At 40.4% G+C, this 19533-nt stretch overlaps 1 protein-coding gene across 8 annotated transcripts in view; it reads left to right on the plus strand.

The window, feature by feature from the left end:
* Positions 1-19533, plus strand: part of LOC109928685 (general transcription factor II-I-like) — a 141438-nt gene that overhangs the window by 57605 nt on the left and 64300 nt on the right. For 7 of the 8 annotated variants that reach the window (XR_007264808.1, XM_048612434.1, XM_048612435.1 and 4 more), the window contains exons 10-12: positions 1706-1771; positions 8088-8153; positions 11836-11898. Coding sequence is in view for 7 of the 8 variants with exons in the window: in XM_048612434.1 (XP_048468391.1) it covers positions 1706-1771; positions 8088-8153; positions 11836-11898 (195 nt within the window). In the remaining variant the exon portion in view is untranslated. The remainder of the gene's footprint in view (positions 1-1705; positions 1772-8087; positions 8154-11835; positions 11899-19533) is intronic. The other variant, XM_048612439.1, reaches the window with a different exon arrangement.

Here is a 19533-nt window from a genome sequence, read left to right on the forward strand (position 1 = left end):
AAAGTTGATAAGGCAACAAGACTGAATGAGGTGCATCCAAGCATGCAAAATTGGCCAAGTGATAAGAAATAGAGTTGTGGCTAATGGACATTCCTCAGAGGGGAGAAACATTTATAATGCAGTTCCTGAAGCATTGGTGTTAGAACCTGTTCTCTAGATTTATATATTAATGATCTAGGCTTGGATGTACATGGCACAATTGTGAGAAAGATAGTGCAGAACTCCAAAAGGCTGTTGTGAGGTTGGTAGATTGATTGGACTAATACCAGATGAAAAGTAATGCAGGGAAGTGTGAATTGATAAATTTTGGTATGAAGGATGGGTGGCGAAGGGAAAGCAAAGGGTATGGCGGATTCCCAGATGAGAATTTTGGATACAGTAGCCTGATGCTTGATAGCAGGAGTTGGGGGGAGGTGTTCATCGTCAGAGAGCTGGCACTGGGCCTTTGCAGTCAGTAGGTCAATATGCCAGATGACAGCTTTGACAGGCTTGATTACAAAGTCAGGGTCAGATCCAAGAGCCTGGAGTGCAGCAAGTGTTGGAGGCAGGTGAAGGGCTCTGAGGGACAGGGAGAAAATCCATCCGAAGAAGTGGGTGTGGAGACGATGGGAGAACAGTTTCAATGTTACATGCAGAGGGATCAAACTAAGGTCTTTGCTGAGTACAGAACATTCAGCATCAGTTTGTGGAAGGTCAGAAGGGATTGTAAATGCCTTGACAAGAAGTGGGTTAGGAGAAGAGGTTGAGTCAGAGGGAAGGAAGATGCCAGAGGGTTGTGACTACCTTCAAGATGTGCAGCTGTGGTTCTTAATTGCCTGAAATGAAGAGAAAATAATTTTTGTTAGAACATGAATGAGCTGAATAATGAAGTGGAACTGGGATGCTGGTCATCTTGAGATAGCATGAGATGGTGCTAATGGAGAGAGAGAGGTCAAGAGTGTGCATTTGGCGGCACATAGCGCTGAGTGTGGATCTTGGGATGCGGCAGGAACAGCTCTCTGAGGAGCATTGTACATCACAGAGACACATGTGGTCCTGGGTGGATTTGCAATATGAGGGATGAAACTTAGATTCACCCCATGTGGATTTCAACTGAGATGTGGCTGTGGAAGCATGCTTTGGCAAATACCTTGTCAAACATTAGGAATGAAAACGAAAGTAACGGTGAACAAGAAGAAAGCTTGCAACAAATCCCGTTGGAAAGAGAAGCAGAAATTTAAGGTGGGCATACTTGGAGATGATGTGGCAGTGAATTAAACACTAAAATAAAACACAGAACTGTGGATGCTGGAAATGTAATATGAAAACACACATTCCTGGAGAAACTCGAAGTCTGGCAGCATCTGTGGAAAGAAAACATTTAAATGACCGTTGTTCCAGAACTAGGGTGGGATGTTGGACTTTGTGTTGCACGTGACAGTAGTTTCTTTGAACTTCTTGATTTTTATTTGCGTGTCCGGGAGAGATTTCCCAGACTGATGCACTCACCTAAATTATCCTAGAATTAAATATGTTTGTCTGTCCCAGAAAATTGAGTGTGTTGGGGGAAATTGATTCATAAGTTTCAATCCATCATCAATATGGAACAAGTTTAATTCATTCAGGGTTTTTTGTATTTTTTTTTTCACAAATTTATGCAACTTTATAAATGCATGTTGTAAATTGTTTTTGTTTTTTCAAACAATTTGCATGTTTTTATGACCAGGGCCTAGTGCAACTACTTCAGAAGCCAGTGATACAGAGGCAGCTCCCCAATCAAAGTCTTATCAAGGTAATTATTTTTCTGAATTATATTGACATGTATTCTACAAAGACCATTTGAGTGATTTTGAAAATTAAAGATGCATAATTCGCCTATGAGCTGATTTAATTACATTTATGATCTTTTTGTGCTCCTGCACAAAATTGGTAGTCTGTGTTCTCCCAAATAAGTATTTTTACTGTTGCTTTCTATCTGTTAGCATGTTAGCTGGCGAGGAGTTGATGGGGATGCTGTGGAAATTGTTTGCAACTTGGATCATGTTTACTGTGATCTCCATCTCTAGCTTGATGCGGAATGAGGACTTTTTCTTCAATCAGTAGAATTTTTTGTTCCTGCATTTTGGCATTTATTTAAGCATTTCATGCTGCTTTAAGTGCACAGTTTCAGTGTGTTTGACAAAACACCATTCCTATTCTTGTTTGTTTCGTTGGTCCTCAATGTCTTGGACATAGAGTTCTCAACCTAAACTCTGCAACCTCTGTAGCCCCTGACATCCCTTTCATCTCCTTTGAATGATCGGTTTTTATGACTCTGGCCCTATACACATCTCTCATCTCTTGCCACCTCTGGACATTATATACCTTTTGCTAACTTGATCCCATGCTCTGGAATTTCATATCTCACCCCCTTTTGTCTATATAACTCCTCCCTCATGACTTGTTTAAAACCCATCTCTTCAACTAAATTTTTGGTCACCCATTGTAACATCTCCTCTGGTATAACGTTCATTTTTTTTTTCTCTTCAAATCCATTATGTGCCTTTTCTATAATTTCACATGTTAAATACTTTATATAAATGCAAATTCGACTGGACGTCAAATTGCATCATAGCTGCTTTTGAAGAGCGGTCTAGTGTAGGTGTTGTAGGTTAAGTGAATGCATCCTCCGCCTATTGTGTGATTTATGTAAAACCTTGAACTTGAAGTAACAGAAATTCTAACTGGCTCTGAGCATGATGGGCAGTGTTCACCCTCCTGGATCAGGATGTGATGTGAAGGCTTCAAGGACTTTACCGTTGGTGGCCCGGATGAGCAAAATGATGAAATGCTTGGATGGAAAGAATGCCGATAATGATCAATTCTTGTAGACCGTCGATTTTTAGTTGAGGTTTGGAATGGATTGACGAGCAGTGCATCAGAAATTTTATTCTCTCTGCATTTTCACCTCCGAAGCCTCTATTCCAACAATTTGAATTGTAAGAATGGTGAACCGAGCCTGGCTTACAGGTGCAGAAATGATATCTACTGATTATGTGAAATGGTTGAAATTGGTGGACAAGAATGAAAACTGCCTTTTATGGACAAGATGATTTACACAAACAAGGCATTGGCAATAAAATCTAGATTTATTTGTAACCTTAAATGATGACCGCATACAGTAATGTTTTCCTATATGATCAGCCTGCCATTGGTAAAGTATTTTGTAATGTGTAGAACTATTTGTCTATTGTGTACTGTTTTAAAGTGTTGTATGTTCACAATTTCATTTGTCAAGCTAACTAGCAGGCTAGGAATCTAAATGTACTAACGAAATAAAAATCTGCATTTTTATAGTGCTTTCCATGACCACAGTGTCCCAAATCACTTTATACTGCGCTCTACTTGTGATCTGTAACCACTGTTGTCCATCAATAAACATGACAGCAAACTCCAGCAGACCAGCATTGTGACAATAAGTAGATCATCTTGTGATGAATATTGGCCAAGAGCCGGGAGAGGAGATCCTGCACTTCTCCTCAAAATATTTTGGGATCTACTATGTTAAACCGGCAAAACGGAGGGGGTCTCGGCCATCTCATTAAAAATGACTCTGTGACTATGAAGCACAAACACAAGTACAGCACTAAAGAGTTATCCTAATTTTGTGTTTAAATGTTTGGAGGGATTTGAATTTAGGATCTTTGACTCTTTAGGCAAGAATGTTGTGAAGGTGGGTAATTGAATATACCTAAGGAAAAGATGGAGAGATTCTTGTTAGGTAGGGGAATATGAAGATGAGAATGTGAAACACAAAACACAATCCAATTGGCCGTAATGCTATTGAATGGCAGAGCAGGCTCGAAAAGCCAAATGATCATCGAATGCTTTTATTTCATATGTTCATAAGGCTGCTACCGACTGAGCTGCACCTCCTGCCTGTGTCAGAGGAGCTAACTGCAAGACTTCGAGGTCATGTCATCTTCATAGGTGTGGAGGAACCCACCTGCAGTGCTTGTCATCTAGCAATCTTTAAAAATTTAAGATTGATTCCCTTTTAGAGAAGGACCAGTTTCCCTCAGTTAGTCAGTCATTTGTCCATGTCGTGATGTTTATTAATCTGCAGCATTCCTAAGGGTCCCATGGTGCTGCTGTACTTGGATATTTACCTTGGCTTTGCGCGATCAACTTTAATCGTATGGAGAATGTGTATCTGTTTTCTGTTTGCTCCCACCCCCACTTTTGTCCTTGTGATTACAATTCAAAACCAGGTAGTTGCAGCTGATTGCAATCTTTTAAGTGGCTGACCAGAATCTGTACAAATTCAGATTCTGTTTTAAGTCACTGCTTTGACTCTCTTCCATTTTCATTTTGTGTTTTCTGTTTAATCTCGTTGGTGTTGCCATGCTCCTGATATTTTTTAAAGCAGCGTGTTTTATTGTCCCAATGCTTGCTCCCACTGGGTGGTGCCATAGTTCCTGTAGTAGAACTTGTACTGTTCAATAAATCCTACATTGTTTCAACAATAATTGCAAAGAAAAAAACATAAAACCTAGTTTATTGACACTAAGTTTAAGCTATGGAAAGATTCATGGGTATTTCCAAATAGCAGTATGTGTCCCATCATTTTGGAGATTCGGGGGAAGTATTGCACAGGTGACCATGAATATAAGAAACTTGAGCAGTCGAAGAGTATGCAGCTTATCAAATCTGCTCTGCCAGTCAGTAAGTTGTCAGCTTAAGAGATGGGAAGGACTTAGCTTTGTGAGATACTTAACAAGTACTATGTATTGATGTTGAGCAAATGAAAAGATGCTGGCAAAATATCGATTAAAAATGTTGAGGGTCGAGATAATGGATGGGGTGGAAATTGATGGGCAGGATATGATGGCAAGACTGATTAAAATTGCCTGGTCTATTTGACTTGCATCGCATGCTACTAAAGGAAGTGCTGGTGAAAATAGTGGATTGTGGCAAGTAATAGTGCCTGGTTCTTTAATGTCTCTCTTCCTTTTTTATACATTTTGAAGTTAACAACAGTCTGGGGAAATAATGGGGTATCAGGAAATGATAGATCTGTTGAATAAACACCCTATTAGTCTTCATAGCCGAAGACATCTCTAGCATTTCAAAAAAGTCAAGGCAAAAGGGGGAAAGGAAAAAAAATACAGTAAGTATCCTTGCAGAAAAAATGCTAGGGAAACCAATGGGGTTAAAGATTAATAAGTCCCCTGGTGCATCCTAGGAACCAAGTAGCTATGGAGATAGTGAAGATATCCTATTTGGAGTAATCTTCTGAGAATTCGTAGATTTTTGGAAAAACTGCAATGATTGGAAAACTGCTAATATAAAAGGGAAGGAGAAAAAGAAAGTAATTGTCGGCCAGTTAGCTTGTTTGTTATTGGGAAATTGTTAAGGTCTGTTCTGAAGAACATAATACCAGAGTATTTAGAAATGCATACTGTGATCGAGCAGGGTCAGCATGGCTTCATGAAAGGCAAATCATGCCTGACAAATTTACTCAAATTCTTTTGAGGAAGCAAAAGCAGGATAGATAAAGGGCTAACAGTGGATGCAATTTATTTGGGTTTACAGGTGTTTGATAAGGTACATGTTAGGCTGCTTAAGATCGGAGCACGTAGTGTTAGAAATAATATATTAGCATGGATAGAGGATAGGCCAAGTATTTGATGGAGAATTAGGATTGGGGGGGGTGCAATTTCAGGATTGCAGCCTATAACTAAAGTGCTACAGATCAGTGCTGCAGTCACAGTTATGTACAACATATTTTAAAGTCTGGGATCAGGAAAATGAATGTACAATAACAGAGGTTGCAGATGCCAAAAATAGGTGGGAAGTACAAGTGGGTGAGGATAATGCAGAGTATCTTCAGAGGGATATGAATACCGTAAGTGAGTGGGCAGAAATCTGGCAAACGGAGTATAATGTCGGCAGATGTGAGATACACAGACAGGAGGAAAGGAGGAGCTGAACATTATTTAAATGGAGAAGGACTCCAGAAAGCTACAGCACTGAGGGTTTTGGGAGTCTTTGTGCACAAATCACAAAAAGCTAGCAGATAAGTTCAGCAGGTGATAAGGAATGCAATTGAAATTGTGATTTTTATTTCAAAGGGAATGCAGTGTAAAAATAGGCAAGTCTTGTTGAAATTAAGCAAGTCACTAGTCAGGCCACAGCTGGAGTACTGTGAATAGTTCTGTTATCTAAAGGGTATATCGACATTGGAGGCAGTCCAGAGAAGGTTAGAGAGCAAAGGGACAATCTTTTATATCTTAAGTTAAATACATCGGGCATGTATCCATTGCAGTAAAGAAGAACGAGAGGTGACCTTATTGAAACAAACATGATGTCAAGGGGACTTGACAGTGCAGATGTGAAACAGGTCTTTCCCCTTAAGGCTGTGTCTCGGACCAGAAGGCATAATCTCGGAATAAGATATTGCATGTTTTAATTTGTTGAGGAATTTCTGCTGAGGGTAGTGAATTTGTGAATTTCTTCACCACACAGGGCTGGAAAAGGAGAGTTTTAAGTATATTCAAGGCTGAGTACACCGATTTTTAATCAGTAAGGGAATTGAGGGTTATGAGCAAAAGGGCAAGAAAGTGAAGCTGAGGATTGTCAGACTTGCTGGGCTGTATGATTTTCTGGTCTTACTGTTTAAGGACGTGCAATAATCTGAACTTGGATATGGGTGGCACGGTAGCTCAGTGGGTGACACAGCTGCTTCACAGCGCCAGGGCTCTGGATTCGATTCCAGGCTCAGGCGAGTCTGTGTAGAGTTTTGCATGTTCTCCCAGTGTCCGAGTGGGTTTCCTCTTGGTGCTCCGGTTTTCTCCTACATCCAAAGGTGTGCAAGTTAGGTGGATTAGCCATCGGATATGTGGGACTACAGGAGTAGGGTAGGGGGGTTGTGTCTAGGTAGGATGCGCTTTGGAGGATCAGTGTGGACTCGCTGGACCGAACAGTCTCCTTCCACACCAGGGATTCTGTGATTCTATGTGAATGACATCCTTTCAAGTAAGGGCATAAGGATGTCAATGGGAACTACTGGCTAGTCAGTTTAACTTTGTTTCTAATATCTTAGCTGTCATTAATGATCGGGAAAGAAAAAGAGGCACTTGAGATGTCTCAATTTGTATTTGACTAATGCAATGAAATTTGTTGTTGAAGTACTAGAAATGGTTGAACAGAATACAGTAGATGTCATTTGTGTAGATTTTAAAGCATTTATAAAAGGCAGTTTAACAATTTATACTCTTTGAGAGGCTGGTTAATGTCGGCTTAGATTTTTAAAAAAAAAGTCATGGCATATTATTTATCCCAGAGCAAGACCTGCAAGTTATCTTTTGGGCTTCTACTCGCCCATTCAGCTAATTAGGAACGTTGGAGGAGAGGCATTATTGCTCTGTTCTGTTCTTATATTATGCAAGTGATTCATACTTGAAAAGTGCTTCATTGGCTGCAAAAATGCCTTGGGATGTCTGGTGGTCATGAAAGGTGCAATTTATATATGCAAGTCCTTCTTTCATGCTTCAAGGTTTGTAATTTGAAACCCAGGAAAGCAGTAAACCGTGAGGAACATGGGAATGAATCAGGACATAAAATGTGAAATGGGCAATCACATGGCAAATGCTTTATGTTGTGAAATGTTTTACACAACTGATCAATACTGGACATGTGAATTAATTTGTTTTTAAGAATGAACATTGTGAACTTTTTGGTAATTCACAACTTTTCAATGAAGTTCAGTTATCAGGATGAATATGAAGCTGTATCTATATGCAATTTTTGTGCTCTGATATAACTATTCTACAGAGGTTGTTGCAAGAAATAGTGCGATATAAAACATTGCCTTTCATCCCTGTCCCAAAATTTCTGGTTGCTTGAAATTCTGCCACCTGAAAAGAAGGAAGAAATGTGCCCATCATAGTTGTGGTGATTCACTTGGTGCTTCATTGACTTAAATGGTGACTGAAAGGAAATTGATCTTTTCTGTTCAGTTGGGACATAATGATAGCTTCCAGCTGAAATACCCATTTCAATTGCATCCTATATTATGGCATGCAAAGTGATATTGTACGGTAATTTCAAGTTTCATGTGCCAACAGAAAGTGGGCCCCAGAAAGATGCTGATGTATCAAGTGATGAGACTGAGGAGGAATTTACAGCTGATGGTAAGAATTGGAGTAATTCTGTTTTCCTGTTCTGATTAAACCCCCTTAAAATATTACCTTTTGTATTCACATCAGAGCCTAAACAAGACATTAGTCTCCAAGTTACTGAAGTGTAACTGTTGATTAAAATTGTTCTGTGTCAGTTGGAGTTTTAAAGAAAAAATACCTGTGAATTGCAAGTCCAAGTAGTTAGATTTGGGAAACTCGCATTTAAAATAATTGCTGTCCATCCCTCCCCCCCCACCCCCTCCAATTCCCTGAACAGTTGCCTACTTTGTCTTGATTCATAGGATGTAGATGTCTTTGACGAGCACTTATTGCTGTTCCCTGATTTGTCCTTGAGTTGCTGGTGGTGAGCTGCTTTCTTGTTCTGCTGCAGTCTGGTGTAGCCACACCCCAACCTGTTGTTAAGGAGGGAATTCCAAGAATTTGACTCCGTAACAGTGAAGGAACAGTGATGTAGCTCCAAGTCAGGATGGTGTTTGACTTGGAGGGGAACTTGCTGGTGGTGTTTCTGTTGTCTTTTGTCCAAGCTGCAGACTTGGAAAGCACTGTTCACGGAACTCTGGTGAGATGTTGTAAAGCATCTTGTAAATGCTGCCATTGTGTACTGCTGATGAGTGAATATTAAAGGTATTAAATGGGGTGCCAGTTAAGTCAGTTGTTTGTTGTGGATATTGTGTAGCTTTTAGTTGTTAGAGTTTAACTATCCAAGGGAGTATAGAATATTCTATCACACTCTCTCTTGACTTCTACCTTGTAATGACTGACAGGCTTTGCAAAGTCAGGTGACTAGTTGCTTGCTGCAGTGTTGCTAGCCTCTGATTTGCTTTTGTAGCTACAGTATTTATGGCTGGTTCACTTTTTAGCTTCTGGCTGATGCCTGGTGGCTGGGGGTTCAGCAGTGGCAATACCATTGAATATCATGAACAGATGATTGAATTCTCTTGTAGGAAGTCGCCATTGCTTGACAATTGTGTAGCTTGAATGTTACTTGTCACTTACCAGCCAAATGATGGAGCAGCAACAAATTTGTTTCTTTGACTTGACTTGCTCGTTCTTGACTTGAATATTTTCTGTTTTCATTTGAGATTTCCAACATTCCTGCGGTGTTCTGCTTTTGCAGTGGTTCTACAGGATTGAGAGTCTGACCGTTGCTAGTCTGTGAGGCAGAAGGACTTGATTATTGTTGAATCTAGTGACTGGTTACAATTTGCTGAGCAACTTCTCAGTGGTGTTAAGAGTCAGCCTTATTAAGTATGGCATAATATCGTATTTTTGCAACAATCCAGAAGTTGTGGTATGATAATTAATTAAATTTGCTGTCGTGAATTTAGAACTCGAGTCTGTGGTTAGTACCATAATTGCTCACGTACTTTATCCTGCCTGCTAAAGTTTAAAATGTTAGAATTGATTTTAAATGAACAAAATTTGAATAATGCCCATATTCAGCACATGCTCCATGCAGTGCCTTCAAATGTTCCTTCGTAACATGTGGACTGAATCAAGTTGGCTGAAGGCTGGTATCTGTGATGCTGGGGACCTGAGGAGGAGGCTGAGATCAATCATCACCTCAGTACTGCTGGCTGAAGAATGTTGAAGCAGACTTGGACCAGATGTGCAAGAGACTGGTTGTACATGATACAACAATTCAAATTTGTCACTTGTTTTTGAGTGGATCTTTATGCAACCAAGTGAAGAAAGGTGAATCGGCTTCCCTGTATTCAACCTCACCAATTAGCTTCACAGAGATTTTATTTTAACACAAAGCTATTCATCTCTCAAATTTAAAATGTAGTTGACTTTTTTTTGCCAGAGACAATAAGGAACCAATTACAAGGTTTTCTTGACTGAGTATGGTATTCTATTATCTGCTAACCTGAAGAAAAAATAATAAAGACTCAATGTGAAGCATTCTCACAGGGACAAAACGTTACAAAGGATTAGTGGGTTACAACGTTTAAAAATAACTTTCCCAGTTACTGAGTTGGCCAATGAAATACTTTTATCTATATTGACTTTTAAGTAAAATATCTTGACCAGGTTTCTTTCAATATCTACAATTATTGGTTTACTCTCAAACAAAATAACTGGTTAACAAGTTGATAATGTGAAAGTATAAATGTTTATCCCTCTTAAATAAACCAGAACACACACACACACTTTAGGAAAGGAGGAAAAAAAATACAATATTCTCTCTACAGGTTCAACTTTTTAAAAAAAAAAAAAAAAAAAAAAATCATTTTCTGACCATTAGGGTAATTCTTGAAAGCAAAACAGACAAGCACGCAATCTTCCAAAGCTCTGATGTTCTGGCACCTGTGATCAATCGTGCACGGTTGTCTTTGGAGTCTTGGTATATGTAATTTGTTTAGGAAATATAATATTGAGAAGTTCCTGCAATCGCTTTTTCAGAAGGACAGAGAGGTTTCACCCTGAACTTGATGAGAGTATTTTCAGAAAATGGGGGAAGATCAACTGGTCAGCACTTCCATGGATATATTTTGTTCCACCCCACTAATTCCAGATACTAAAGCACTCTCCATCTAGTCACTATTCAGACAGCTCTAGCAGGGGTTTACAGCAGCGCACACAGTTATCACCAGTAATGTGATGTCTAGGGAGTGTTGTTAAAGATCTCTAATATTCACTGACACCTCAGTACAATACTGAGGGTGTATTTCGCTGATAGAGGTGTTTTTATGATGAGCTATTAAGCCGAAGTCCTGCTCGTTCCTTAAATGAATATAAAGGATTCCATTAAGCACTCTGCCAGTTTCATGACTATCCTTTATTCCTCAGCCAATATTGCTGAAAATGTTTATGGTGTCATTTGTCTCAGCACATATGTCTCAAAAGCAGCAAATTGTATACTATTAAACACACATTCCCCTCCCATTTCAGCATTCTGAAAGGACTTTGCTTCAGTGATACCCCGTTTCACACCTCCAGTCGTCACCAACTCTCCCAACCACTGCTCAAAGTGACTTTCCATGCCAAATACAGAGTGGTTTGCCTCCTGTCTCCTGCATGTGTACATCCCCAAGCATTCCTTGAAATACGTTAACTTATTTCAGTTTACACCACAATTTGTTGTTCACTGTGGTCTCCTCTATGTTGGGGAGCCCAAACCTAGATTGGATGATTGCAGCACACTTCGGGTTTGTCCACAATGGGGACCCAAGCTTAAGGTGGCCTGTTGTTTTAATTCTGTCAATTTTCTGTCTCACTGACATTTCTGACCTTGGCTTCCTGCACCGTTGAAGCTCAACATAATCTTCAGGAGCAACATCTCACGTTTCAGCTAAGCACTTTTAGGCCTTCTCAACTCAGTATTAGAGATTGACAATTTCACATTGTAAATTCTTGTCCCCGTTTTGTTTCCTTTGCTTGTTCAGTTTTTGTTTCTTTCAGTTTGCGGCGCACCAGTTCCAGGTACATCATTTATTTCTTTTCTTGTCCCACCTCCCTTTTGGCCTTGGAGGATGCACTTTTCTGTCAATTTCTTTTGTCTTCCACTCTTCCATATTCTGTCCTTTTTGTCCTTGCTCAAAATTATTACATTTAATGTTTCTTAGTTATTATTTTCTTTTGTGTTATTTGAAAGAAAGTGTAAACGTAATACTATTTTAAGGTTTGATGTATCTCTAAGTGATAAATATTCTGTATTTACTTTTGTTAGATTCGACTCAGCAGGAATATTCTGAAACTAGTGAAGACCCAGAAGTTGAAGTTACTATTGAAGGTAGGAATTAAATTTTCAGATGTTTTGACTTGCTCCGATGTGAATACAGTGCTATGGGCTGGCTTGGTGGCTCAGCGGTTAGCACTGCTGCCTCACAGCACCCAGCACCCATGAATGATTCTACCCTTGGTGACTGTCTGTGTGGAATTTGCACGTTCTCCCTGTGTCTGTGTGGGTTTCCTCCGGTTACTCTAGTTTCTTCCCACAGTCTAAAATGTGCACGTTGGGTGGATTGGCCTTGCCAATTGCCCATAGTATCCAGGATGTGCAGGCTAGGTAGATTAGCCATGGGAAGTGCAGGGCTACAGGGATGGGGTGGTGTGTGTGTGTGTGGTGGGGAGGGGGGTGGGCAGGCTGTGGGTCTGGGTGAGATGCTCTTCTGAGGGTTTGTGTGCACTTGATGGGCCAAATGACATGCACGCTGTAGGGATTCCATGATTCTACAAACTATTGTAATTGAATGCTCACTGAGTTTAGCATTCATTGTTGGCTTGTCTATTCGAATCTAAAACACTTGTGTTCTATAATCTGCAAAAATTAAAATGGTATAGCTACAGGTCTACAAACCATCTACTGGAATTCTTTGAGGATGTAACTAGTAGAATTGATCGGGGGAGCTGGTAGATGTGGTTAATTTGGGCTTTCAGAAGGCTTTCAACAAAGTCCCACGTAAGAGATTAAGGTGTAAAATTACAGCACATGGGATTGGAGTAGTTTATTGAGACAGAAAACAGGGTAGGAGTAAGTGGGTCTTTTCCTGAATGGTAGGCAGTGATTAGTGGGGTACTGCAGGGATCAGTATTAGGACCCCAGCTATTCACAATAGACGTTAATGATTTGGGTGAGACTAAATGTAATTTCTCTAGATTTGCAGATGACACAAAGCTAGGTGGAAGTGTGAGCCTTGAGGAAGAATCAGAAATGTTACAGTGAGATTTTGGATAGGCTGTGTGTGTGGGCAAACGCATGGCAGATGCTGTATAATGCGGATAAATGTGAGGGTATCCACTTTCTTAGCAAAAATAGGAAGGCAGAACATTATTTGAACTGTTTGTAAATTGAGAGAGAAATGTTCAAGACCTGGGTGGCTTCATGCTCCAGTTACTTAAGCATGCAGGTGTAGCAAGCAGTGAAGAAGACCAAGTGTAAATAACAAGAGGTTTCAAGTACAGGAACAAGGATGTCATGCCACAATTATACAGGACATTGGTGAGGCCACACCTGGAGTATTGTGTGCAGTTTTGGTCTCTTATCTGAGGAAAGATGTTCTTCATCTGGAGAAAGTGCGGTGAAAGTTTACTAAATTGATTAGTGGGATGGCAGGACTGGCGTATTAGGAGAGATTGAGTTGTTTAGGATTGTATTCACTGGAGTTTAGAAGAATGGGTGATGATCTCGTGGAAACCTATAACATTGTAATAAGTGTAGACGGTTTACATGCAAGAAGGATGTTCCTGATTGTCGGGAAGTCCAGAACCAGGGGTCCTAGTTTAAGGACAAGGGGTAAACCTTTTTAGGATTGAGATGAGAAATTTTCTTCGCCCAGAGAGTAGTGAGCCTGTGGAATTCACTACCAAAAAAAGTGATTGAGGCCAGAACATTGTGTCCTCAAGAGGAGGTAAATATAGCTTTTGTGGCAGAAGGGATCAAGGGATATGGGGTGGAGGGTAGGATTTTAGGATATTGAGCTCGATAGATAGCCATGACCATATTTAATGGCGAGCCAGGTCTGAGCCTACTCCTGCTTCAGTCTTCTAGTTTTCTGTTACAGATTCATCTACATGTGCTTTTTTTTCTAGTTTTTATTATTCCTGTATTTCTGACCTATCTGTTTTGCTTACGTTTACAAAAATGTGTTGGAGATACAGTTTTTTGTTCAATTTAAGATTTGGGGTTATGACCTACTCGAGGATCATTTAAAAAATGATATAGCCAAGAAACCATTGTGTTTCTTAAAAATAATTTGTCACTCCTCTAATTGAAGAGCTTAATTTCTGCAGTAGTGAAGGGATGCTGAATGTCAAAAGCTATATGTTCCAGGGCAGCAGAGAGAAACCTCCAGACTCTACAGCCAACAGAATGTATTTTTAGCACCAATGACAATTTCACCCACCCTTGAAGTCCATAGTTTTGATCTTTTGGAATTGTCTTTACCCAGTCTATGTTCTTTTCTCACCCATAGTATCTGTGGAAGAGTGGGGCATGATTATCAGTAGACTCTCTAACTTAAGTTATACCATGGTGGGGGCAGAAAAGAAAAGGAAAATTTAATCTCCATTTCTGATAAATTTTTGAAACCAAAACTATGCTTAAATTAGATTGCATGGATTGATTGAAATTTTCAATTTAACAAGTAAAATTACACAATGGATATGACACAAATGAAATTAAGGTGCAGATCAGCCTTGATTGAAGGGAATAGCTAAATTGGCTTTAGGAGCTGAATACATATTTCTTACAGACATTTCTTTAAAAATTAAGTCATGGGGGCTTTAGGTGTCTGCCTTGCCCATGAGAAGGTGGTGGGGTTGTTGCTTTGTTTATTTGCGGTAGCTACGCCGGCAATAACATACAGCAAGTTCCACAATTTTGACCCAGTGATATTGAAGGCAGCGCTTATATTTCCAAGTCAGGGTGACAAGGGGCTTGGAGGGAAGCTTGTTGATGTACCCATGTATTTGCTGTCCTTGTCCTTCATAATGGTACCATGGTTTTGGAAGGTGCTATCTAAGGAATCTTGGTGAATCTCTGCAGTGCATCTTGTAGATGGTACACATTGCCACTACTAAGTTACCATTCAAGTAGACTGCTTTGTCCTGGATGGTATTGAGCTTTGTTGGAGCTGTATGTATCAAGGCAGTGGGGACTATCCTGTTATGGACCCGAGTTGTGTAATGCAGATTTCTGGACAGGTGGTGAGTTAGTTTCTGTAGGATTCCTAACCTAGACCTGCCCTTGGAGCATTGTAGTTATGTGATAGTGAGAAATTCACCATTGAATGTCTAATAGTGATGGTTAGTTCTCTTGTGGGAGATGGTCTTTGTGTGGTGTAAATGTTACTTGCCACTTTTCAGTCCAAGCCTGGATGGTGTCCAGATCTTGCTGCATATGGCTATGGATTGCTTTGATATTTGAGGAGTTGGGAGTGGTGCTGAGCATTGTGCAAGCATCAACAAACATTTCCACTTCTAACCTTATGATGGAGGAAGGTCATCGATGAAATAACTGAGATTGATTGAGTCTAGAACACTACCCAGAGGAACTCCTGCAAAAGTCTCCTTTGAACTGAGATGACTGACCTCCAACAACCACAACCATCTTCCTTTTGTGCCAGGTATGACTCAAACCAGTGGAGAGAGAGTTTTGCCTCTTATGGACCCCATTTTGGGAGTGCACCTCAAATGCAGCCTAGATGTCAAGGACAGCCACTCTTGTCTCACCCTTGGAATTTGTTTCAAATGTGGACAAAAATAACTAAGGCTGAAGTGAGGTCAGCAGTTGAGTTGCGCTAGTGGAATCCAGACTGGCTGTCAGTAAGTGGGTTATTGCTATTAAATAATACTATTCATGAAAGCTTGCATCACTTTTATTGTTGATTGAGAGTAGACGGATGGTCGATAATTGGCTGGGTTGGATTTGTCCTGCTTTTTGTTAATAAGGTGTACCTGGGCAATTTTCCATATTTTTGGGTAAGACCATAAGATGCCAATATTATTTAGAACAGCCTGGCTACGACGCAACACATTCTGGAGCAAGTTTTCAGTCCTATTGCTGGAATGTGTTTGGGGCCCACAGCCTTTCCATTATCCAATGTCTCCACTGTTTCTTGATATCACAAGGAATGAATTGAATTGGCTGAAGACCTGTGATATTGGAGACCTCTGGAGGAGGCCAAGGTGGAAAATTCATAATGAACTTACGGCTGAAGATTGTTAGCAGTGCTGGGCTCCCCGATCACTGAGGAAGGGGATATTTCTCTGTGTATATCTCATCTGCCATGGTGGGATTTGAATTGTGGTCTGCAGAACATTTACCTGGGACTCTGGATTAATGGTCTAGTGATAATACCATGAGACCATTGTCTCCCTTTATACTGGTGTACTGTATTTAAATCCTTTTGGTTCTTCGATTATAACTGTTTGTTATTTAGCACTCATCATCTTGTTTTAGTAGCCTGCCAATGGAAATCACTTGGGTGGTTTACATTCTTGAGATTTGATTTTACCGGTAGCTAACGGTAACTCACATGCTGACAAATTATATTACTGGTAAAACTCCAATTTCTTTCATAGTGCAAGAAGAATCATACAAAGTCTCGTAATAGTCAACCATGTGTAAAAGCTGATGCCCTTGGCTGCATCTCAATGTGCTGCCACACTCTGGAGTCAGAGTAACATAGCGGAGACCAGAATTTGAAACTGGTTTCCTGACATTTTAGAATTGGTGCTAAATGAGAATGCACTTTCTGCTGAGATGTCAGGGAACATGGTAAAGTTTTGATTTCCTGTTGCAGTGTTGGAGGTAAGGATAAATAGCAGAATCCATCTACAACAGCTTAAGAGGTATCGGTGTGGTGTAGTCAGCTTAGTCCTGGAGTTGAAAGCAAGTCCCTTGAAGACATTACCTCTATGAAAGTTGTCCTCTTGATGCTTTACCTAAAAGATGAGAGTCCAGACTTTTCTTTTGAACTTCAATGTGGTAAATAAACAAATGAAAATAATTGCTACAAAGATTAGTAGTGAGTAAAGAAGTGATAATTGATGATTTCCATGTAACTGGTCATAATGGATATAATGATCCTTTCTATCCATAGCTGGTAGTACTGTTGTATCCCAGTAATGTTCAGTCTGAAACTGCAGTCAAAATCCTCTTTTATTGTGCAAGGTGGTATCAGGCATCCAGATGATGTTAGCTGAACACACTTTTTGCTCTGTTTCCTTGGTCTTTGGTCCTTTATGAAGGTGACAATTCTGGGAACCTACTGTTATTTCAAGTCACAGTAGGCAGCGCATACTGACCTAGACAAAGGATCATACACCAAGAATGAGTTCAGTTTTAGGTCACTTCTCATGGGGTATGTGGTTTTTAAATTTTCTTCAGTGTACTTTTGAGCCAGTTTCTGAACTGGGGACTCAATAAAGAGAAATTTTCAGAATTGTAGTTTACATCATTTAAGGACGTTCAGCCCCTGATGCTTGTTAACTCTGAAGTTATTTTTAATTGAAGGCAGGTGGTGGGTATTAGCTGGGAATTTGCGTATGTCCCTGTAAATCAGTGTAGACTAAAACTGGTTGTTGGAGTAACGGCAACAGGTAACAAATTTTATGGTGTTATCAGGAATGAAGAATTTTAGCTATGTGGAAAGATTGGATGGTCCATGATGTTTTTTTTTAAACTTTGGAACAGCAGGCTGAATGGCAGTCATATTGATGTGTAAAATTTGATGGGCACAAACAGGAGCAATGCGAAGCACCTGTCCTCATTAGCGGAGGTAAATAAACAAATGAAAATAATCACTAGAAGGATTAGAAGTGAGTAAAGGTGGAAGTGTTAGTAACTTTCAAGTGAGGGTGTATGGAACTCACTGGCTGTCTGATAGTGTGATAGACGTAGAAGCTGTCATTAAACATTTTTAAAGAGACATTTTGAACTTGCTCTTCAGTTGCTGTAACCAGCAAATCTGTGGCCCACGTGTTGGTAGTGGGATGGGCTAGATAACCTGATTGCAAGAATGCTGTATGGTGTGGAGGTGCCGGTGCTGGACTGATGCGGACAAGGTCAGAAATCGCATGATACCAGATTATCGTCCAAAAGGTTTATTTGAAAACACAAGCTTTCAAAGTCTTACTCCTCCTTCAGGTATTAGTGAGAGAACTGGTATCAGGCACAGAATTTATAAGTAAAAGATCAAAGGATCACACCATTGAGGGTGAACTAAACAAACCTAAGATGCTTTTAAATCTGTAATCAGTTAGAAGGTTTTTTAATTGATTAATATGTATGTCTAAATCCCCAAATTCCTTTCAAGTCCCTGACCTGTGGAAAAACTAAAGGTTTTATCAGTGTAAAGAAGAGGTGACATTTTAAGTCAGACAATGCATGTTAGGTGTGAGGCCTTGTTTAGAATCCGTTTGTGTCTTGGTTTGGATTCAGACTGGTTTTATTTCTAAAGTAGGAATTTATAAAACACCGCCTTGACTGACTGTGTCTAAATCGTGTGCTATTTGAACTAAATAGAATGTATCTGCAAATACAAATCCGCCCCATAGATTCACGTGTGTGTGTGTGTGTGTGTGTGTGTGTGTTGGGTGGGGGGAGGTGGTGGTGGTGGTGGTGGTGTGTAGGGGAGAGAGCGAGGAAAGAGTGTGTGTGTGTGTGGTGTAGTGCGACATGAACCCAAGATCCCGGTCAAGGCTGTCCTCATGGATACCGAACTTAGCTATCAGCTTCTGCTCAACGACTCTGTGTTGTTGTGTATCCTGAAGTCTGCCTTGGAGGACTTTACCCGAAGATCCGGGGCCGAATGTCCTTAACTTGCTGAAGTGACCCCCCACTGGGAGGGAAGATCCCTGTCTGGCGATTTTGTTGCGCGGTGTCCATTCATCCATTGTCGTAGTGTCTGCATGGTTTTGCCAATATACCATGCCCCCGGGGATCCTTGCCTGCGGTGTATGAGAGAGACAACGTTGGCTGAGTCACATGAGTATCTGCTGTGCACGTGGTGGGTGGTGTTCCCACATGTGATGGTAGTGTCCATGTCAAAGATCTGACATGTCTTGCGGAGGTTGCCATGACAGGGTTGTATCGTGTTGTGGTTGATGTTATCCTGAAGGCTGGTAGTTTTGCTGCGAATGATGGTCTGTTTAAAGTTTGACGGTTTTTGAAGGCAAGAATTGGAAGCATGGGAAAGATCTTGGTGTGGTGCTCATCGTCATCAATAATGTTTTGAAGGCTGCAAAGAACGTGGTGTAGTTTCTCTGCTCTGGGGAAGTACTGGACGATGAAGAGTACCCTCTTGGACGTGCCGCACACACGCACGCTTACACACCTACTCTCTCTCTGTGCGCGCGCACGTGCGCTGGGGGAGTCTCGCAATCTCCCCCGTGCATGTGCACACGCACACACGTGAATCTATGGGGTGAATTTGTATTTGCAGATACATTCTATAAAGCACAGAGTTTAGTTAGTCAATGTGTGGCGTTTTATAAATTCCTACTTTAGAAATAAAACTAGTCAGTCTCCAAACCAAAACACAACAGATTCCAAACAAGGCCTCACACCTAACATGCATTGTCTGACCTAAAACGTCACCTCTTCTTTACACTGATAAAACCTTTAGTTTTCACAGGACAGGGATTTGAAAGGAATTCGGGGATTTAGACATACGTATTAATTTGTTTAGTACATCCTCCTCAATGGTGTGATCCTTTGATCTTTTACTTATGAATTCTGTGCCTGATACTAGTTCTACCATTAACACTTGAAGGAGGAGTAAGACTTTGAATGCTTGTGTTTTCAAATAAGTCTGTTAGACTATAACCTGGTGTTGTGTGATTTCTCACCTATGCTCTATGGGGCATAGGGTATAAAAATTGGAAGTCCTGTTGTAGCTGTATAGTACTTTAGTTCAGCCAC

Source organism: Rhincodon typus, chromosome 26 (genome assembly GCF_021869965.1).
Source record: "Rhincodon typus isolate 14 chromosome 26, sRhiTyp1.1, whole genome shotgun sequence".
In the NCBI taxonomy this organism is placed as follows: Eukaryota; Metazoa; Chordata; class Chondrichthyes; order Orectolobiformes; family Rhincodontidae; genus Rhincodon; species Rhincodon typus.